The sequence below is a fragment of the Corapipo altera genome, unplaced genomic scaffold (genome assembly GCF_003945725.1).
Source record: "Corapipo altera isolate COAL_440 unplaced genomic scaffold, ASM394572v1 23, whole genome shotgun sequence".
NCBI lineage: Eukaryota > Metazoa > Chordata > Aves > Passeriformes > Pipridae > Corapipo > Corapipo altera.
Window position 1 is genome coordinate 7,408,221 of NW_020884878.1, and position 23,645 is coordinate 7,431,865.

The window sequence follows — 23,645 nt, forward strand, 5'->3', positions numbered from 1 at the left end:
ATATTTGCAACATTTAATATTATGTAGTAGAGTTGAAACCTTTCCTCAGTTTTATATGCTGATTGCTCTTACACTCAGTATGTAAACAGTCATGTAGTTCTGTCCAAACAAATTCTGCTTTTACGTTCCTACGTAGTAACTGGATTAATTTCCAGATTTTTTTAATTATATACAAAAGCCAACAACATCAACCAAGAAATTAATGAAAAACTCTGAGTACTAAAACACCCACAAAATCATCATATCATTTTGGGAAAGAGGAAAGTACAAAAATATTTTAATACTGTAATACTCTGAAGTTAAAAATTACTTTAAATTATTAATTGCAAAGAAAGGAAGAAACAATATGAAAAGATACGAATACAAGATTTGTTTTCCACTTACAACAGAACTTTAAAAGGAAATATTATGTTCACGAATAGTCAATCACAAGAATGACCTGACAGCTCAAATGATATTGCATTTAACACTGGTTTGTATTCCCTCAGAATACATATCCATAAGAAAAAAATTATTAAAAAAAGCCATGTTTAGAAGACAGCTAGAATTTCATTTTGAGTAGCAGAGTAATTTCGAGATAGGCAACATCACCTCGGTTTTGTGAATTTTTTGGTAATTTCCATTCCAAGATATCAGCTTTCGGTCTTTTCCACCTCCTGATACCAAGGTGCCATCTCGCAGCATACACAGCGCAAATATCCCACCCTCGTGTGCCCCTTGAACTGCATGGCTTATTCTGTTGGTACCTGGGCAGAAGGAGAAAAGACATTACTGAAATACCTGGCTTAATAGCTCGTTCCCCCCCAGGTTTTTTGCTCTATTTCTCTACTACCTTTCAAGAATTATATCTAAACGATGGTAAAAGTGTTGGATGAAAACACACAAACGCACAGAAGAGGCTGAATTAGTACATCTTAGGAAATATTCCCCCGTCTCAAAAATGAAAAGAATACATACTCAGTCTAGCTCAAAGTAAAATAGGTTCATTTAAACCTTTCATAGGAGTTTAAGCCAATTTGACATCAAATTTGATGTAGTAGCATTACATACCTTATCAACAAAGAAATCATAACCCAGTCACTTGTCATCCTGCAAGGACATCCCACAGCCTCCAGACACTGAACTTGGACTAAAATCTAACTTAGCTACAGATCCTGGTACATCTGGCAGAATGTCCTGAATCACCCTCCAAAAGACCTTGTACTTTTTTATTGGTGAACTTGGCTTGTTCAAGTACTTTCTTAGACTCAAAACAGCCTCAGAAACAACTACTTTAGATTAATTATCTCTAATTTGATGAAGCATTATTATTATGAAGTACAGAGAAATGATTATTACTATTGCTATTATTGAAATGTGCACCTTGCATCAAAGCTTGGCTAACCTGATGTACAGCACAAGTGAGGGGCTGATACAAGTTAGGATGAAACAACTGCCTTTTCCTTTATGAATCCCATTTGCTTTCACCCACATCTGTGGATATAATGTGTCAGGAACAATTGATGTCTACTAGGAGAAGTTTTTGCTGAGGGTACTCTGACCTGGTAGAAGCAGCCCTCACTTGAACATAGAGCTCTGAGTCAAAAGTAATGAAGACATAGAAAGTACACTGTACTAGGAGAGAAAAACAACAACAACATTTTTGCCCAACCCAAAAGATCTGGCAGAAGGTGAGGAGAACTTGAGCACACTGAGAATTCCCTTTCATTCCTGGGAGAAAGGGCAGAAGAGGCTCCTTGCAGTCTACCGGCATGACGGCAAACTGGCCTCTGAGCGGTGCAATGACTCTGCCATGCCAGCAGCTGCCACTATCTCCCTTGTCTCTTGGCAGTCCAAAATAACAGCAAAGAACAGGGAGATGGGACTATGCAATGTCTAAAATGAAGGAAAAGTGTTTTGTGTCTTGCTTTAAATTACCTTAGGAAAAGGGAAGGGGAAATAAAAGAGAAGCCGACTTACAAACACCATATCCACCCCTTTCCTCAAAAGCAGTGTAGTGGTAAAAAGCACAAGGAGGGAACTGGCTAAAAGTCCTTGGATGAAAAAAAAGTCTGCAAAAACAGCTCAGAAAGGCTCAACTGTGTAACTGATTCACTGGGTTGTCTTCCGGGTCTTATACTCTTCGAATATCTTGGGAGAAAGCACTGAGTAAATAAGAAGCAGCTGTCATTCATCTCCCTTCTTTCTTTACTAATAAAGCCTCCTTCAAGGGATTCTCCTTATTCCTATGCATGGCATATCATGCACTAAGGAAACGTTTCAGATGTTGCTGCTGTTTGCCCTCTGGCAGGCACTGCCTTCTGCTACCTAAAAAAAAAAGTCTCTTCTTACTAGAAAGTGCTTTTTTAACAAGTTCTTCCTATCCATCTGTTCTTTCGAAATAAAGCTGAGGAATTCAATTAGATCTGAATATATTTAACTTGACTTCCTAGGAAAACAAATAAAGCTATTTGTTATCTTATTAAAAGTGTATGTCAATAGGCATAATTTCTGCAAACAGTAGAATGACACTATAGGAGACTGGAGATCATCAGTTACATTAACAATGTTTCTTTCTATCATGTTCATTAGGAAAAGAATTTTTCCTGCTATTTCTTACATCAGTAAAATGCTGGCATAGCTCTGTGATTCAGTATTTAACCATAGGGAACACATTCTATAGAATTTTTTGCTCTAGCAGTTAGGCATTGATGTTCTTTAGGTTCTTGTAGAAAAGAATCCAGGCACAATCTGCTGGATTAGTCTTGGGAAAGAATTCAAGATAAAACAAAATTAATTCTTCTTAAAATGAACCTCTACACTCCTGTAAAATTTCACAGCGTTTAATATTAAGATTGAAGTTAATAGTGAAGTTTTATCTTACCTTTCCCCCATACCAAAATGTTTCCACTTGAGTCTCCTGTAATAGTATCACCATTTTCAGAAAAGGTCACACACAGGACAAACTTTGGCTTCTCTTGTTTCTGCGTGGTTATGAAAAATATACACTCACAGCAACACACAATCCATTCATTTTAACTGTATCCATTTGAGTAATTTAGTTTAGTCTTATACAGCTCTATTATTACTTGAATATGTATACAGCAGTTAAACACATTCCTATGGTCTAAAGAGTTAATCTGTGCAAGGGCAAAAAATGCAACAGCGAAGGTTGGTGGCCCAATCCCGCAATCTTTAACTGCAAGTTGGGGACAGAGTGAGAAGGCCTGTCAAAACTTAACACAAGACCAGGAATGCTCTGAGATAAACCAAATCCCCCAACTACCACATAATCCCAAATACTTTAAGTATTTAGAAATGGACTAAGATGCAAACAAGCTTTATTATTATAATTTTTAACTCCAAAGTTTCTAGGAGAAAAAAATATCACTAGAGAGTTTGCCTATAGTGTAAGATTTATGGAATCATCTTGTGAAAGAGTCCCAGGGTTCAGTAATGGTAATGTTGCTTTGAGACCCCGCATTCAAGATAGGGATAGCAAGAAAACAATGAAATGTATAAGGGAACAAAAAATTCAGTAGTAGCGCCTAAGGATATTATTTGCATTCCTTGTTGACAACCTGTGTGTATGACCTCTTCCTCCCTCAAACTAAGAACTATTCTCAGCTAGGGCCACCACACTTCTCCATCTGCAACAACCATCAAGAGTAACAGAGCTAAAACAGAGGGACAAATTTGCCCAAGCAGCTTAGGAGTTTAAAATGCATGGAAAAATAAAATGTAACAGAATTTAAATGCATCATCTCAGCATCTCCTCCTGATTTCACAGAAAGTATATTAACTGAGATTGCAAAAAAGTTGTTTTGGCTACACTTGTGAGCCATGACTCCACAAGCAGCTACCTAGGCCCTACTGGAGTTACCATAAACATCCCTCATTTGTGCATGCAGCTGCTGTAGACCTTAGTCTGTATTTAAGAACAAAACCATATCAAATCTTGAAATAAAAATTATATTTTCCAAATAGTGGCCAGCTCAATCTGTATTTGAATTACATATATGTATGTATTTGAGCAGAACAGAGGAAAAGGGAAGAAGACTTATATGCACATTTTATGGGGTTTTGCAAATCTTTCCTTTAACAAAATAATAAAAAAATCCTCCAGCATATATCACTCTCTGTTTCTGCTTTTCTTTTTGTTTGTTTGGTTGGTTGGTTTGGTCTTTTGTTTTTGTTTTGTTTTGTTGTTTGTTTTTTTTTTTTTTGGTTTGGCTTTTTAACCTGAGGTAATCACAGAGATTTTAAGGTAATTTTATTTTGTGGGGAGAGGGGGTGTGGTGGGAGTGTGGAGGTGTGTACTACAAAGAATATAGGAAAAAGAATAACAACATGATAATTTCATTAGAACACTCGAATGTGGAAGTTTTACCATAACATGAATGCCACCTGAGTTTCTGCAAAATTTCAAGTTTAATAATGTTGTTTTGATTTACTCAAACCTTACTAACCCTTAACCTGTATGACTGTAACATTACTATAAACATAAAATTAGGGAAATGTTTTATTTTACCTCAAATAATCCTTGCTTTTTAATAAGGGAATTCCCTTCTAGTGTCCAAAAATAAAGGTGTGATTTTCCGCAAGTAACTATTATATTTGTATCAGTAGGGTGAAAATCTGCAGCAAATACAGCCTCATTAGAGCACTTGGAAGGAAAAAGAAAAACATTGTATCAAAATCTAAAATTCAAAGAAAACAAAACAGTATTACATGGTTCTCTAGTTAGATAAACTGATACTTCTGATTTAAGAAAAATTCTGAGCTATTAATTTACTGACATAGTCTGGAATGCTTTGGTAGAACAATTTGAAGTCAAAATATTTCATGACTTTATAAGTTAGGATCCAAATTTATCCTTCAAAATCATGTCAGATAATGAAAAGTTCTACACAAAAGATTAGTTTAAGACATTTTGTTTCTGCACTTATTATTACATTCTATGCTGTTATTATTGCTGCCTAGAATTTTCAAATCAAGTTCAGAATTACAACAGCAAAATTAAAACAAGACAAACTATTAGGATAGTCTCAGAGAGAAAATATTCCCTTTCTTCATTTTCTTTGTCTTTTATAAAGAAAAAGCATTAAAAAGGCACATGAAGTTAAATACAGAGCAACATTTTATGACAAGAAATCCAGATCTACATACAAGCAAGTAGTACAAAATATCTTATTGCAACACCTTGACATCTGCCAGCTTTTCTTCTTTCTGCCAGTCCCACACAGAAAGCACATGGTCATTTGAATCATCCACGGAGCACAGGCTACTTCCTCCATTCTGAAGCAAAACATGGAAAATATTAATGCACCACCCAACCAACATGAGGAACATATAAATCCAAATTCAAAATAAATGCTTCTGTGTAAGTGGAAATATTTATACATATTTACACTTTAACTGTTATACCTTTAGTTATCCATAGATCTCCATAAAATATAATAATTTATAGAATAATTGAAAAACAGAGCTAAAAAAGGGATCTAGAAAAGGGACTCTTGCAAACTGCAGACAAATGGCAGAAATGAGGTCTTTCCAAACATACAGTGGTAGAAATTCCAAAGGCAAACTATACACTATTATCTACTTCATTAAGAAAGCTTTTCCTGATAATCATACTGAGTTTCTTTCTTTGCAATTTAAAACAATTATTTATTCTCAGATCTCAGAATTTACTCTTCATACTGGTAAAATGGATGAAAATCAGACAACATAGTAAGAAATTAGACAACAACTTATTTCTGACAGTGTCTTTTTTTATAGTTATGCCTTCTATCACTCTTTCTAATCTTAATTACCCTAATTCCTTCAGTCTTTCTTCATACATCACATTTCCTAGACCTTCACTTGTTGGTACCCATTTTTCTGATGTGTGAATCCAGAAGCTGGATGAAGAACTCCAGCCAAGATCCTGCCTGAATGAGACAGACCGACATCTGTCTCAGTAGTGATGGGAACTGCTGATAATCATCAGATTTTTTTTCAGTACCTATCTGGAAGGAACTTTTTGGACCATTTTTCACTATTTCTTTGGTGTTCCTTCCTAGCTGAGTGTACAATGGAACAAACCATCAAGGAATCTCCAATTGCTTTCCAACCCAGGATTTTTTGTATCCTGTTGCTCTTGGCATCAGTGACATTAGTTTTGACTGCAGATGAAGTCGCAGGAACAGATCGAGCAGATCAAACACTCCTCCATCTGCCACCCACAGCACAGCTGCTTATTGCTGCTGCTTGAGCTGAGCCACCACAAAAGTTTGGGCTATCATAGAGAGAGCCTCTTTGGGGAACAGATCAATTTTGTGGGGAAAAGAAAAGCCAAGAAAACTCTGGTTCATTTTTGTTTGTTTGTCCCCCGATGAATCAGGCCCACGATACATATCTCAGATACAGCTCCAAAAATAGCTGTGCCAAGGCAACTCAAGAGGTGGGACAGAGACAGGACTGAAGGAAGCAGTAGTGCTACAGAATGGGAAGGGATGCTCAGAACAAGCCAAGCTGTAAGCGAAATCACAGCATAAAGCAAACACATTAAACATCTGCTTTCTCCTGGCATATGCTAATAGCAATCTTCTGTTATTAAACACCTCTATCCCTCCAGGGAGGTATTTACAGAGCATTTGCTCACTATTCCTTTTTATTTATCCTTCAAAAGGTGATCTTGAACTGTGTTCTCCCAACTCACTTCTCTCTTGTCTACTTTCTATAAAACATTGTCATCAATGGATTTCAAGTGTTTGTAGAAACTTTCACTGACATACATTTTGCCTAGGGAATACACCATTTAGTCCTCTCTTATTTAAAAAGGGTCTTGAGATAACCAGACACCACCCCATACACTGCTTACTCTGTTTACACAGAGGGCTTTGAGACTTGCACGTGTCAGGTCTCAGACTCATGTTTTTATATGGGACTCGAATGCTGCCTGTATCAGCATATGTTTTAATTTTTTACCTCTCTGATAGATTAGAATTCTAAAGATGGTGCCAAAAGGCCAACAACAGGATTCTACTTCTTTACAATCCTTTATCCACATGCCTTTGTTGTTTTCAAGCAAAATGTTTTGTTTCTCCTATGGGAGCTTCCACTTTTTAAAGGTCTTTAATCAATCCTTTTTGGGCACAGCAAGGCAGTAAAAAGATGCAGAGAGAGTAACTTTCTCATGTGGGAAGAAACAGGATAAGATGATTCAAGACAATTAAGGATACTGAAATTTCAAGTACACAAGTATTTCTGCAACTGCTTGTCCACAAAGAAATTAATTGCAGTTTATTTTAAGCACAAGATAGATCTCTGAGACTGCTGAGGTATTGTTAACTTTAATAGCAACCTAAGCTGTTGGAAAAAATGCCTTGCAAACCTTCCTCCTCTAGAGAGGAACCAGAAACTAAAGACAGCAAGTTTGTTTTGGTCAAGGAAGCTAAATTTGAAAGACTTCAAAGACCTTTCCAGCAAAAAGTCTTCATATGAGTATTCATTTACTTACAGATTTAGAAAAAGCAATGCAAGTGACAGCTCGGTCAAAAAAGCCCATTCCGATGACATGCAGCGTATTCAGAGTTACAGAATCCCAGACACGCACGTGTGGTGGCAATTGCTATAAAAGACACAGAAAAAAATCATCGGAAACAATGATGGCAAGAACCCATCAGGGTTTTAAAAAATGAGAATGTGTCTGAAAAAACCCAAAATATTTTATCAACATTTAAGGTATGAAAATTATCAGAACTTCTCTAGAGTCACCTGTGTAAGCATAGATACACTACAAACAGTTTGTTGATTATTGTATCTAGGACCAATCTCTGGGACTGGTCATCCAGAGTGTACAGCACATCAGGTCTCACTGATCTCAGTTTGTTCACTGAAGTTAATGGCCACTGAGATATTCTTCATGAAGTGAAAATTATTGATGACTTTGTGACGTGGGACTTACTGGCAGGTCCAGGAACAGTTTAAACTGTACCAACTGAGATAATTCTGGTAAGTGTCAAAGAGCAAGTGCAAAAAGAAGCTTAAAAATTTCTAAAATGTAATTCATTTCAATGTCATAAAAATGGGTGGGGAAAAGAACTGTATCTTCAGACTCTTCTTTGCAACCGTAATCAAAACGAGATTGGTTTTTGTAAATAAAATTCCAGGCGTACATGCTGGCCCAAGATCAACTCCCTGGGAAAGCTCCGTGGTGCTCCCTCCCTCCCTTCCCTCGGCCTTTGGCTCCCAGGGCCCCACGCGGGCTCGGCGGCAGCGCTGCCTCCCATATCCACCAGGGGGCGGCCCCGGGAAGCACTTGCTGATGGAGTTTAATCTTAAAACACAGAGGAGTTTAACGCAGAACCATCAACCTTCGACCTCTGCAGGAAAACAAGGGCCATGCTTTATTTCCATTATTTTCCCATCCACTTGAACTGAAATGAATAGGCTTTATTACCACATCAGAAAAAAAGCAACAACCATCAGTCTTTCTTGCTCATAAGTAGCAAAACTGTCCTTCAACATACGTATATATATATATATATATAAAATCAAGGCCACAACAGTACCTCAGTTATATAAATGGCTTTTATGTAAGTTTACCTATATAGCAGATTCCTTTCAAGCATAGCCATCAAACCTTTAAATTTTATTTCACAAACATAATGGTAATTGTATTTATGAAGTTAAAAAATAAATGCCAGAGACTTCTCTGATACACAATAAAAATTATTAGTTTATGTTGCTCAGCTAAGTTATCTTTACATAAACTTTATATTGCATAACTGGGATTTTGTTTTCCTCATTGTCCTCACTTTGACTGGGATAGAGTTATTTTTTTTGTAGTAGCTGGTAGAGAGCTGTGTTTTGGATTCAGTATGAGAATAATGTTGGTAACACAGATGTTTTAGTTGTTGCTGAGCAGTGCTTACCCTAAGTCAAGGACTTTCCAGTTTCCCATGCTCTGCCAGTGAGGAGCTGCACAAGAAGCTGAGAGGGAGCATGGTCAGGACAGCTGATCCAAATTGGTCAAAGGGATATTCCTCACCACAGAATATCATACCCAGTATATAAACTGGGAGTGTTGGCTGGGAGGGGCCAATCACTGCTGGGGGACAGCAGGTGACGAGCAACTGTATCATACACCACTTATTTTTCTTGGGTGTTATTTCTCTTGTTTTGTTGTCTTTATTATTGCCATTATTATATTATTACAATATAACAGTAATCATTATCATCATCATCTGTTCTTATTTCAAACCACAGGATTTACACTTTTTCCAATCCCCATCCCACTAGAGAGTGGGATAGGTTGGGTGACTGGTTGTGTTGTACTTAATTGCTGGCTGGGGTTAAATCACAACACTCAGTTAGCATATTGATAATCTGGTTTTTATCCTAAAATTCTTTGTTGACATCTACCAAAAATTTTCAATAGTTTGGTTGTGACAACAGCAGCATACTCTGCTGAGTAACTTTGTCCTCATGGTTTTCCTGCCTCTGCTTGTTCCCATTCTTTCTCACTTTTCTTAGCTCTTGGGAGCAATGTTCATCTTACTCCGTTCAAATAAATTCCTAACCTAAAGCTAAGCTTATAACACAGGTAGTAACAGAGAGAAAAATATTCTTGCTTAGATGATGGCAAAAGTAAGAGTTTATTTTTTTCAGCAAACAACCCAAGGCCATTCTTTGTGTAGTTTGGTTTGGTAGCTGTGATCAGAAATTAAGTTGTATTCTGTACAATTTAATCTCCTCCTTTTCTCCACATCCATCTGCCCTCTCAGGTCTCCTTTGTAGCTTTATCCCTCCAAACCTCTTGGAGACCAGCTCCAAGTTTACCTTCAATCTAAGTCATGGGAGAAGAAACCACTGACCAATCTTGATAATGGAACTGGGTGACTGTGACAGAGTGCAATAGGCACTCTCAAATTAAGTTTTGTTTCTGTTCAGTCCAAAAATGTAAGACCAATTTAACTGCAACATGAAAAGAATATAGTATGTATCTTCTTAATAACATATTCTTATAAAATATACGCAACTATACATCAGTAAATTGGTCACTCACTTTCCCATCCTTGGATGTCCCTGCAACTTGACCTGTTGCTATAGTGATCCTATCAGGATGAACAGCCAGGCTAAAAAAGAAAAGAAGGAGAGGCCAAACTTAAAGCCATTTACTATCTAGTTCATCAAAATATTATTTGAACCTGTAATATATAGCCCTGTTTTAGTCACATAAAGCACACAGCATACATGTAAACTTCTTAAAAATACAAAAACAGAACTGTTAAAGCAATTGTCATTCTCTTGTATTCAAAAAACTCTTCTTCCCTTATGAACAAGGCAGTAATTTGTTTAAGTGCTAATACCTCAAAACATGTATCAAAAAAGCCCCAGACTTAAATGAGTGCAGTGTGTAAGGAGTTTTCAGTTTGAGCTACTTATCAAACTTCAGCTGTCTTAAACAGTGGTTGCAGAGATCTGGTCAGTCCCATCAATGCTGTCTAGTGACAGTCCTCCAGAGCAAATAGTTGTATCCAGTCAAACAATGCTCTTCAGACTGTATGACCAGGAAGATCACAGGTGAGATTACAACTGTTTTGTTGGTTAGACTGAACCTAAAGAGCCTCTACCTGGCACTCAGGCTCTTGTGAAGGGCAATAATTCAATCCTATGTAAAAAAAGGGAAAGGAGCACATTCCGAGGAAGTTAAAGTTCAATCATCCTAAAAGAAGAATAATGAAAATGAGTGTATCTATCCCGAATAACGTTTTAGGAAGAAAACAAGAATGCTTATTAGGTGACTTACCACTTCACATCATCATTATGACCAGTGTAATGCCTCTGAAGTTGCTCTTCAACATTGAATAAAACAACTACAGACGCGATGAAATACACGGTTTCGCCCGTTGGAAGAAGATAGAGATTACTGCGACAGTCCCGACCCCTATATCCATAGCTAGTGTGTTGGTCAAGCTGCAATAACATTATCTACCAATGAAGAATGTTAAAAATAAGAAAAAACAAGATGGAATCTCTGCCCTTGTAGTCTGCATCTCCTGGTTTGAGCACAGCTTTATCACGTGACAACCTCCAGAACTCCCTCTCTTACTACAGTAGAGAGTTAAAGTATTTTACACACTTTAAAACATACTTATCCTACAGAAAATTCATGGTAAAGAATACAGGAATTTGTAGACATACTACCCCTTTAGTATCCTCTGGAATTTGCTGAATACCAGACTAAGGCAATGTTAATTTTGTCCCAGGTGTATTTACTATTTACACTGCTTGACTAATTAAAATAAAAATTTAGACTTGATGGAAATGCTAACAAGTCATTCAGCACATCTCCCTGCATTACAGGAGGATTGATTGCATTACCCTGTGTGCAGGTTGATTGATTTCATTATTGTGGACATGACCAGTCAGACGGATACAAACCATAACAGGGTTACATCATCTGTTCCAATTTATTTTTGTAGTATTTAAAAGGCAGTGGCCCAGATTCTGATGCTAGTCATATCAACATGAATCTAAAATTAATTCAATGAAATAACTGGAATTAATCCAGAAATAATCTCATTTAGACTGAATGTTAATTCAGCCAAATTATGTAGTTTTATTCTGTTGAAGAGTCATTAGGGACTACAACTATTTTGGCTTTCCTTTTTTTATGGTAACAAAAAGAAATCAGAATCTCGGCAAACCAGAAGTGCATTCTAATGCAGTCAATATGGAGAAACTGGCTGTGAAAACTGTATAGAGAGATAATGGAACCCCAATTACACAATACAAAAAAGATACTTGTGCACTATTCTCTACGGTCAATGATAACCCACTCAAACTAAAATAGTCATGTTAAAGCTGTTGAAATAGTAAGGTCAATAGTTCCTTTATTTAAATTCCTATTTTAGAAGAAACAGCTTGCTGATTTTTTCTAATAAACACAATAGTACTAGTGCTGCATGCCCAGTCATGAAAGTGTGAATTCTGAAATAGAGATTTTAGACTCCTCAATTGAAACATTTCAGCAAAGTTACTTCAAGAGTATTAAAGAGATGACATATTAAAATTTGAAGACATTGAAACAATCAATATCTTCGATTACATAGAATTTACTATCAATTTTGAATCTGTCTGTGAAGGTTAGCGTTACTATTCTAGATTGTTGGACAGTGCTTTATTTGTTTAAATTTATTTCTCTCTCTAAGGCCAGATACTATTACCAACTGAAGCAAACATAATATTTCCTCAGTTCAAGAACACATAATCAAATTTATAGTGAACCACCAGTTGAAGTTGGCAAAAGGAGAACTTCTTAAAAAAGTGAAGAAAAACATTACACAGACATTCATTAGGAACAAATCTCAGTGCATAAAAACAGCTACTAAAAGGGAAAGATTACATTCTATAGGGAAAATCTTCTTTCTTTACTATTTGTCCTGTGGGGAACAATGCTGCATTCAACCCTTCACATGACTGCTGTTGTCAAACACTCAGTTTCTTTCTATCAGCCTTTTTTCTCAGATGCAAACTCCTGGGGTTGATCCCTCCGTCTCCTCCCTGTTTCCCACACTCGGATTTGGTGGCTTCAACTTGGATTTGGTGAGCTGGCACTTCAGGGAATGTTACCTTGACCTTTTCTTTTCATTTGGCCTGTACTTTTTGTTCCAAACCTCCTGCTTGCCAAATGAGTTGCTCTCAAATGGATCTGGGCAAGCCACTGCTCCCGCCCTGATGTCCCTAGTGCTGATTTCTCACTCGAATTTTCCACCTCTGCTCCAGCCCTCCCTCACGCTTCATCACTCAGCATTTCTGTTTCTTTGTGATTGAATATATATTATGATATATCAAAGGTTTGAACCGTTTTCAGCTTACCCAGATACCAGCTAACATGACTGCAATACCCCTTTATGGTTCTGGTATGCCCTGATTTCTACACACATGAGCTTTTCTTCCTTCTGTTTCTTGTTGTAGTCTGCTTTGCTCTTTCCATTTGTCCACCCCATCTCCAATATCTTGTTTCCCTATCTCCATTCCTACATTATAGAGCATTTCTGGCTATAATCCCACAGCCAGGTTCATTTGTCTGCTACAAAGATATTTTCTCCTACTTGAGTTCTGTTACCCTTCAATGAAACAGCACAGTTTCTCCAACTCAACTGGAATGAATGCCTTCAATACTGGTTGGTTTTCTGCTGTCTTTGTGTTTCTCCTTAAATTATTTTATTCTCCTGCCCACAGCTTTTTTTTCTCATTGTTACAGTCTGTAAATCTGGCATTACCTTCTCCCTCTTTTTTTTAATTTATTGCTGTAAATTTTAAGTATGGATATCATGATTGGGTTTAACTGAAAATAAATTAGAAACTGAAAAAATTAGCACAATATTTTTGGAAAAATTTGCCCCCCCCTCAATAACCATTTAGAGTTAGATCATTTTATTAATTCATATATCTTCTATTCATATACAACTTTTATAGATAGGATTCTGCTGGGTATACGGACACACACCTGGAAGGACATAGGAATATTCAAACTAAAAATAATAATCCATCTGGCAAATAATCAGTCATTTAAATAAGCTTAAGTGAGAAACTAATGAGTCTGAAATCACGACCTACTCTAATTATAATTTCTTATAATAGTCTGAAATATTGGCTTCAGGTTCCACCTACACACTGCTAATGACAATCTCTTTTGTTTCATGGCTGGGGTTTTGTTGTTTCAGCAAACATTCTAACACTTTCCCCTGTATCATCCTTAGCCTCCTGAAGCGAGGGATTCCTTGCAACTGTAAAAAGACATAATTCAATTCTGTTGTGATACATGGTGAGAGCTTGTACAACAATTAGATGATAAAATGCTGCAAGCAGCATTTATGATTCTAATCTCACCTGTTTCATTAATTTTGTGGATTTTTTGTCTTTTTAACTCATCTTCATTTATTTGTGTATGCATTATCTATGCAGTTCCAGCAGACTGGGATAGAACCTACAGGTTCAGCTGCAACAGGAATAATAAGAATGGTTACTAAATCTGTCATTAATCTCTTGTGAATACAAAGAGACTTTTGGAAACTCTCTGAATATTCTGAAACCACATGCAGTTCTATTTACACAACTTCTAAAGAGACTATATGTCCCCCATCTTCTTTTTTATAAAGACAAAGTAACTTCCTATTTGCACTATTTGGGACAAAAAAAAAGTCTTTTTCTTAAAACAGAATACCTTATGAAGACTTCATCTCTCTAAAATTAATGAATATTACAAATAGACACTTATTTTGTTGTGTTTATATTTTATCTTGAATCATCTATTCTATAATATTATACAAAAATGAAATATCATTTTCTCTTTTCAATAAAAAATATATTTTACCATTATACCTAAAAGTGAAATGTGAAAATTTCTGTATGTAATGAAACACTGATCTCTTTCAAGGTAGAATTCCATAGTTATGTCCACTCATGGAAGCCAGTGGAAGATTCTGGTTGTTCGACATTTACAGTGTTTAAACACACTTTAAAATATAAATTCAAATATTATTTCATAGATGATATTTTATTAATTTTATTGCTAAGCACCTATCTGTTGCAAAGCACTACTCAACTGAGGGCTTATTCAAGTACTGAAGTTGAATGTAGCATCCTCTTAAAGACAATGGTGCACATTTTATAAAACAGTTTAAAATGATAAATTAATGCTGAGAATCAGAAAAAAAATGAGCTTGTTTTATGCATACTGTAATTAATAATCACAGCTCACTACATTCTTAGGATATGCCTAGTTTAATCTTTGTCTAATTAGCATGCTTCAGACTTAACCTTCAGGCAACATTTAAGCAAAATCTTTTTTAAGCTGCCACCCTGTGCTTCACAAGGTGAAGAACAGCAGCCCCAACAAATTAACACCTATTTTCAATTGAATGTCATTTCACCGATTAAATGAACCCTATGACCTTAATTCCGCTATACTTGAGCTCGAAAAGTTATTTAACCCAAATCATTAAGGAATGATTGATTTCCAGTAGTCTTCCAGCACAGAAAGGATACACCCATTCCAGTTTAAGTCTCTTGGCTGGTAGTTCTACTTTTGCTTCCAAACTGTAAGATTCCACTTGCTCTTTGGGCATGTACATGGTAACAGGACGTCCACGAAGAAACATTTTTACGTATCCTTCCTCTACAAAAGGTCAAAAATGTTTAATGTTACACAAAAAAAGCCATCAGGGGAGAATTCCAGTGCTCCTCCATCCCTTCCCACATAACAGCTCGGTGCATTACAATTACAGAATGGCATGCAATCTCAAACTTAGAAATTTAGCAGGTTGTTTTATCCTAAATAATAATCACTAAGCAGATTTTTTTAAAAACATATGAAGTCCCTTTCCCTTTAAATATTCTGAGTAGTAGAATTAGAACTAAACAATGTCATGAAGAACTACAAAACTGAAAGGTCTGAAATAGAAACTTTTTTTGATGAAAAATAATATTACAATATTACATTTTTTAAAATATTAAAAATGAAGGGGAATACATCAAAGATTACAATTAACGCAGAAATGCCACTTAAAATTAATTTTATTTGTTAATCAATGTTTACAGTTGAGCATCAGCATCTAAATTATTTTCCAACACTCAGTTGCATTCTTTGCATCTCAGTGTAAAGATACACTTTACACTTGATACAGTGCTAGAGATACATTCGAAATAAGAAACACAAACAATTAGTAAGAGGAATCATGCTGATGTACATGCAGAAAAGATATGTGCTTCAAGAATTACTAAACATTGAAAAAGGAATGACAACAATGACAGCACATTAAAAGAAAGGAAAATGACATACAGGAGAGAAGCTACAAAAAACTGGCTGACAAAAGTAAACATTTCTAGAAGAAAATACTAAAAGTAATGTGTTGAACTGGTAAGAAATATTTTTGGGGGAGAAAAGCAGGGATTAATAACAGATCTGGAAGTACTGACTTGGGGACTTCATGGGGCTTATAAAACTAGGAGATCTGGGAAATGCCATGAAGGTCTGACTAGGACTTTTGGGAAGTGGCAAGGCCAAAGTGGGTGTCCTGTGAACTTCTGATGAAGTTTGTCCAGATTCAGAACGTGCTGGCTCTTGCTGCTCCATCGGCAGATCAAGGGGTTCAGCCTTGTTCTCATGCGAATCAAGCAGTTTTGGAGTCAGTGACATCTGTAGAGTTACTAGACAGAATAATCGTGGGCACAGAGGAAATGGAAGGGCAAAAGTAACAAAAATCATGTAAATGAAAAAAAATTATACAATTTAGGACTGTTAAAATTATGCTATGAATTGTTAAGTATCATTACAACTATATCATTATTTTTTTTTAATTTGAAAACTAAGGCTGTATTTTAATTGGAAAAATGCATATGCTACAAATCCTGACTAAATCAATAAAATTTATTGGTTGAACAAATAAACATCATAGCTATGCTGTATTACCTAAACGTGTATTTTGCCTTTAGGCTAACTCACATGGGAAAGAGATCTACCTGATCTGTCACAGTAAAGTTACAGCTAGGTTTCTCTAGCTTCATTTACAGAATTCGGACATAAAATGAAAACAACAGAAAACTTAATGCTAAAAAGAAGTGATAATAATGGTGAAATAATGATGACAGAAGGTTGGAACTTCGAGATGCCTGTTGAAAATGACAGAATATTGGAATTGTTTCTAAAAGTCTACTCCAATAGATCCGTATTGGAAAATAAAATAGAGGGCAGAGCATTAAACAGCAAAGCATTACAGCACTATTTGTATGCGCATGCAGCATCTATTTAATGAGCTTGAAACACATGCCAATACTGCTGATGCTGGTGCACTGGAAGTCAACAGATTTTCAGCAGTGACAACTACTGACTTATCAAAGACTGGGAATGAAGGAAAGTTTAATTCACTGAGCTGCTTTTCTCACCTGAAGCTTACAGGACTCCTAAAACTTGCATTTAGCTATCTACAGTGGAACCGTTTGACCTAATCACTCAAGACTAGGAAACAGCAAGTATATACTAGAAAGTATAGTAAACTATACCAAGTATACTAAGACAAGCATATAAGTTACACCTTCAGAATGCGTGTGTGTGTCTCTTTCTGCTAACTATAAAGAGGAACTTAGGCTGATTAGGTCAGGCATGGGGCACAGAACTCATACTGTGTATTTATTTCTACCTTTTGGTAATAATAATTCTATTCATTCCATTCACAATTCCAATAATTTTTGTTCCTATTCCAGATATATTATCTACACAATCAACCAATTTTCATAATTTTCTTTGTACTTTTCTTAACTAAGTTTTTAAGACAGAGAAGTTCTAAATGTGAAGATATAGATGTAAAGAGAGACAATCAATCAAACTACGAAGACAGACCAAAGGTGAAACTTTAGACAAATGTATCTTTTACATCTGCAGTTTTGTAAATTTGAAATTGTTGTTGCACAAATTAACAGTTACTGAACTAAAATAAGGCACATGAATGCCAGTAGGATCTGCAAAGGAGACCACCACTGACTGCAGGTATAGATTTGTACAAAGAATACACAGAGGTAGAGACTTTCTAAAAGACTTTGCCTTAAGAACAAACATGTTTTTCTTTATGAAATTTTACATGTATTGCAAAGCTGAAAGATGCTGATTAGTGGAAAAACTGTTAGGATATAGCTATCTCTAAAAAAGCAGATAAATCTGTGATTATACCACAGATATAAACATGCATCCAAAATGTGCATATTTACACTACCATTTAACTAAAACTTTAGAAATCAATATGATTTGTTTACCAAATGTAACTCTGTTTTATGGCATTGAGCAAAAAGCACTGAGAAATTAGTTGGAGGTCTAGGTCTGTTTATTCAACATTCAGAAAAACTACAGCCTACTCAGTAAGAAAAAGCAAGGGAAAAACCAAGGCTTCTACGACCATGTTAGGCTAAGAGCAAAACAGCCAACAAAGGGGCAAATTCTATATGCATTTCAGCAGAAGTGCAGAATGCCATTTCAAACACAGTGAACATCCACGTGTTGCCATATAGCTCTCTCAACATTTTTTTTTTCTAATTCAAATTCTTCAGCATAAATCCACAGAAATGTAAATTATAACCCGTTATTATGATTAAAGTGCACCTGAGGGTTATAATTCAGTAGACTGTATAATAAATGGTACAATATTTTTGTTTAATTCAAAAGAACTATATGTTTTAACATTGCAAAATGCGCACAAGTTGGAGAACAGCTGTTTACACATGGAGCTTTTATCCCACCAGAACCATTTTGCTTCGAGAGCTATGAGGTTTTGGAAGTGAAGCCTACCTTTGCAGTGTGTCACACGGCGCTTCCCTTGTGATTACAGAGACAGAGACAGAAGGGCTAGATAAAGATGTGTTTGAATACAATAAACTCACTAAATACTTGCTCTACGGGCTGTCCAGTCGTAATCTGCTACAGGCTAACCTGGGGTTGGACAAAACACTGAGCCATACATCGGGAATTACTTTCTAAACCCTCTTCCTCAGCTAGGGGCTCTGTTTAGTTCTACAACTAAAATACTAGCTTAAGTTCCATTATGCAACTATATACTTCAGTAAGATACCAAGTATAACCTTCTTTAAAAAATTATTAAATTCAGGAGGAATTTTGTCTAGGTGAGAAGGACACCCAGGTAGTGTCACATCTGTTTAATTACTTATCTTTACCCATGGGAAAAGTATCAGAAGTAAAAATATTCCAAACACCTTTGCTTACATGGTGTAAGGGAAGGAGAAATGTTAGGCAAGGAAAGTATACTCTGTGCAAATCAGAAGTTTTCTGTTTCTAAACCAACAGTTTCCATGGAAGGGACATGAACTGTGATTATATTGTCACAAGAGACTTAAGGGCTTACTTAGTTTCATGTATTATTGACTTCAAAATCAGTTACACTAAACCTCGAAGTATGGCTTAAGAGCTTTGTTGGATGCTGATCAGTCAAGGCAGTAAACAAAAGATCTTTAACTTTTTCAGCTTAATGTATGGTTACCGACACAGAACTAGGCATAAAAATAATATGATACATCTGATAAATTAACAGGGCTCTTTTCCTTCCTTATTTTGTTAAAATAAAGCTTTATTTTAGTTGTCCTTGGTTTTCCAGAACAAAAATAACTGTTATATGTACTATTCAGCTTCATATTTTTATTGGGATTTGTCTAAAGTTTTAACTGTCTAATGACAAGGACAAACTCTGCTTTCACTTTTATCTACTATTTCACTGTCAAATCTTTTAGCAGGGATAATACGTAAGTAGGAAAAAATTTAAGTGCTTTTCAAATTAAAGATAGACTACCAAAACTGTAGTAACAAAACACCCTTTTATTTGTAATTTCACAAATTATAGTAAAAGGCATTGGGACAGATGTGGCATTCTTCAACAGTTGTAGAGAGCTCCCTTTTATGATTAAATTAACACAACAGCATCATAGCTGGAACTTTGCACTGCTTTAATTACTAAAACCTTAATACTGTTTTGAAAGGGAAGACATATGTGAGGTAAGAAAACACAGCCTTTTTTGTTCTTGTCTTCTTACAAAGAAGAACTATAAAATAAACCTATTGGGTCAATAAAAACTAGAGCAGACTGATCAGGTTGTTAAAAATATGTCATCAGCAGCCTGTAAATATCATGTTTAGATTTCCAATCATAGTTTCTAGGCATCCACAGAAGTGGGAAGGGGGGAGGAAAACCCAAACAAAAAGCCCTAATATGTTATCCCAGTCGTTATCTGTTTAAAAATTTTAAAGGTTCCTACCTGCACTGAACATTGGTTCCTTGGGTTTGCTGCAAAAATAATGAAGAAATTACTATTTAAAAAGCATGCACATACATTCTGTACAGAAATGTATCAATAAAAAAATAAAATAGACAATAAAATAGACTATAAAATATATAATTTTTTTTGTGTGCGTACATATAAAAATGCTTTTTCAATTAAATTATTTACAAGGTAAATCACCAGGTAGACACAGTTAAAACCAGTAAACACTGAGGTGTCTTGACGGCAGTTGTTAAAACTTTTTTATACAATTCTCCTTACATTCTCAAAATTATAGATTTTCCTCCACTAACTACCAAATTCTCTTCTTCTCCAAAGTTAGTCCAGTTACAGGAGAACACAGCAACTGGTCATGAGCAGCTGCATCATTTTTGGTTTCCAGTCAGCTAGGAATATATTCTTAACTACAACATCTCTTTGCATGAGTGGAGCAAGGGTGGTGGTGGGGGATGACTACTGTATCACTGTATGTGTGGGTGTTCGCTTTCTTCATAACTTTGTTCTCCCTGGATTCAAGGAGCAAACCAAAGTTTGAATCCTGCTTTTCCAAAGAGTTCACATAAAACATGGAACTTCTAAATTGTTCTTTGGTGAATGGCAGTACTTGTTAAAACACAGAAAACACATAACCGTGATTAAAATGCCTTCTCTTTGTCACTGCACTGCTGCCTGGAAGACAACCAGAAATTGGTTTGTCTTTTTGTCTTGAGAAAAAATTTAGGAAAACTTGAGGGGAAAATACATAAAGTGTGTTGAGAATGAAGAGGCAGAAAAACTTAGAAGCTCTCTGGATAGTACTACTCTGGCCAAAAGGAAGGAATCTTTGTCAAGAAATGCCAGTCATTTGCTTTCTTTGCCCTCTGCCCCTGTAAATCAAGCCTGAGGGTGCTGTTTCTGAAGAAGCATGAAATGGACAAAAAGCCACGTTATGCAGTTATTTTTTCCTCCTGGTTCCTCTTTTTGTACTCCAATAAAACTTTTGAAATATCAGATTACTGCTGTATGTTTCTTAATGTGATCCCAAAAGCACTGAAAGCCCTATCACTGTGATGGAGAAATGCTGAAGCATGAAGCATTCCTAGAGCTTGATGCCACCTCCACATCTGCTCCTGGACTGCAGTGGGCAGATAAGGAGAAACCAAAAAAAAAGAGACAAAACTGTGTTGGATTTTTGCACACAGTTTTTTTTCTAAGCACAAAAGATTCTCTCTCACTACAACAGAAGTTGTAGCAAATAATTCTACAGTATTTTTCCTTTTGCCTTGATTTGACAGTTATATTGAGAATAATACATTTACCAAATGATAAAACCAAACCAAATTAATTCTGATTCTACTCCCGATTTAGCAACTTTCCATATCAGCCATCATCTTAATCATGCAACAAAATTCATGCTTCAAGCTGGCATATACAGCCAATGTCATCTATATAAATAGCATGATGTGTTGTCATTGTTAATACCAAGATGAACATTTTCTCTTGCAAATGAAGATATTTTTAGGAAACAAAAAACTTCATGGGATGGAGCACTAGTCAGAAATGCTGCCATATTAGAGACAAAAGAGTCCCTAGCTCTGAACAGACCATGCTGACTTTATTCAAGCTAATCAAGTTAATGTGAAAGGTTGATTTGTGACAGTAATAAAGTAAATCGTGTACTTTCTAATTATACAAACCCTAACCACACACACAGCTCAGAGCTCTGGCTACCCTTTTCCATGAACTTGAGTCACATCCTACTTATCTAACCCTCAGGAAGGCTTACCCCTGGCTCATAACCACAGGGAGCTGGGACACTTCATAGCAACATGGGAGATTATGCTCATCTCCTTACCCCTTATGCTTAAAGCCTCTTAAAAGAGCTTTCTATAGCATTCTGGTTTTGCATAACAGCCTATAACTCTATATACTTTGAAAAACAACAGTTTCATGATTGTCTTTTTAGATTCCTGCCATGCATTCTGCTTTAAGTGCCATCTAAGAACCATCTTAATTCTAAGAATCATAGAATAGAATCATAGAACACAATCTTAGAACGTCTCGAGCTGGAAGGGATGCAAAGAGATCATGGATACAAATTAAAAGACTCTGAGTAGATGGCTAGGTTAACACTCTCTTCCTTGCTCTTTCACACATACAATTAGCTTTCAGAGGACAGCCTTAGCCCCCAGCAAACAGAATCCTCATCATTTGCCATCTAGTCCCATGACTCTTGCTTTATATCTTGCATGGTGACCCAGCTTCAAGACGAAGCACCAGGCAAGTCTTTAGCCAGCCTCTTCCACAAGATAGGGACACTTCAAAGACATGAAAGCTGGGGTGCTGAACAGCCTCAGGCTGCATGGGATAGAAATAAGGGAAAACTCTCTAAACATCAGTGATTGTTTTCACAGCAGTACCAACATCACTAGCTCAAGTTAAGGCATTCTAACACACGCTCTCGATTAGTTTCTCCTTGGGATACTTGTACTTTACTCAAGCATTGCATTACTTGTGTGCTGGATCTCCTCCCCAAGTCCCAAGTCAGTGATTTCTGATCAGTGCTGCTGATCAACCCTTTGGGCCTAACAACTGCAGAATGACACAAACAATGAGTTTCTGCTAAAACAGTATGAAAAAAATGCATCTGAAGTACTGTGGTCAATCTTAGAGCAGAAACAAAACAATTTCGCATATAAACATTATTTTATTGTAATGTTTTATTTCTCAGTTATTGTGAAATCAATTTTCAAGTGTACAGTACATCTGTGTAGCTAATATAAGTCATAGCTTTTCTTAATTTAAGTGAACAACCTAATATTCTCACCTTATCTCTTTAGTAGCTCTAACATATAACTAATTTCAGACAATTGTCACCTTAAGCAGGTAGCAGGATCAGAGATATATCCATAATACAGTCTTTGCAAGTGTATTTAGATTTTGATGGTAGATCTTCCACTGCATAACACAGACTGAATTTACCTTTGGGGTACTTGATCTAATGAAACTTTTTATATGAGATAAAATACACAGAGCAAGGGCACTGAAGGATCACGTTTGCTAACACTTTTTCAAAAAACTACAGTAAATTACTATGGTAAATTGGAAAAGCAATGAGATTCACCACTGGTAGGTGAAATATGCTTGTTCGTATTCCAGAAACAAGCCTACCCATCTAATTATAGAAATTCGTTTTGTAGAAGATAGGGTTTTTTAAAATCAATGAGGCCACAGCATAAGGGCTGTTGCTGTAATTTGATATGTGTGATAGAGTAGGAAGTTATACACAGATGCAAAATAAAAAGTAAAGCCTTAGAAAAAATCCAGCTACTCCAAGAGATCAACACAGAAAACGGTAGTTCCATGTTAATGACTTCACTGAGGCAAAGCAGCTGCATGAAGTTACGCACTATTGCAACACTTCACAGAATCTGCAGCTTAAATTAAGAGCAAGCTGTTTTCTTAGCAGTCCCTTCACTGGCCATTAATTTTTTTGCTTAGTTTTGCCTTTTAAAACTTTCAGGGTCACTTGCCCCCAAGAGTGTTGATTTTTGGTTTGCTGATTCAGATGTATGAGCTATACACTCTCTGTGCTATGAGGGACTGAGACGTTTAGAAAAAACTTTGTCCAAGTCTGCACATGCAGAAAGAGATATGGCTGCTAAGTAATCTAATAAAAGATTGATTTTCGTCTCTAAAGTAGCATTTATTTATGGATATTATGTATTCCTACAATTAATTTGTTTTTCAGTTATATTTCAGTCTTTTAGAAATTTTGAAGTACACAAGTCTTAGAAACAAAACCAAACCCACATATATTTATTATGTGTTGTTTATAATTATGTTAGGTAAAA

The 23,645-nt window shown here is 36.0% G+C and overlaps 1 protein-coding gene across 12 annotated transcripts in view; it reads right to left on the bottom strand.

The window, feature by feature from the left end:
* Positions 1-23,645, bottom strand: part of EML1 (EMAP like 1) — an 81,459-nt gene that overhangs the window by 13,992 nt on the left and 43,822 nt on the right. For 5 of the 12 annotated variants that reach the window (XM_027637742.1, XM_027637745.1, XM_027637743.1 and 2 more), the window contains 10 exons: positions 19,789-19,817; positions 18,314-18,340; positions 15,025-15,154; positions 10,778-10,927; positions 10,034-10,103; positions 7,484-7,594; positions 5,182-5,277; positions 4,511-4,645; positions 2,864-2,963; positions 592-746 (listed from right to left, as the gene is read on the bottom strand). In XM_027637742.1, the coding sequence (XP_027493543.1) occupies positions 592-746; positions 2,864-2,963; positions 4,511-4,645; positions 5,182-5,277; positions 7,484-7,594; positions 10,034-10,103; positions 10,778-10,927; positions 15,025-15,154; positions 18,314-18,340; positions 19,789-19,817 (1,003 nt within the window). The other 7 variants (XM_027637754.1, XM_027637747.1, XM_027637749.1 and 4 more) reach the window with 4 other exon arrangements.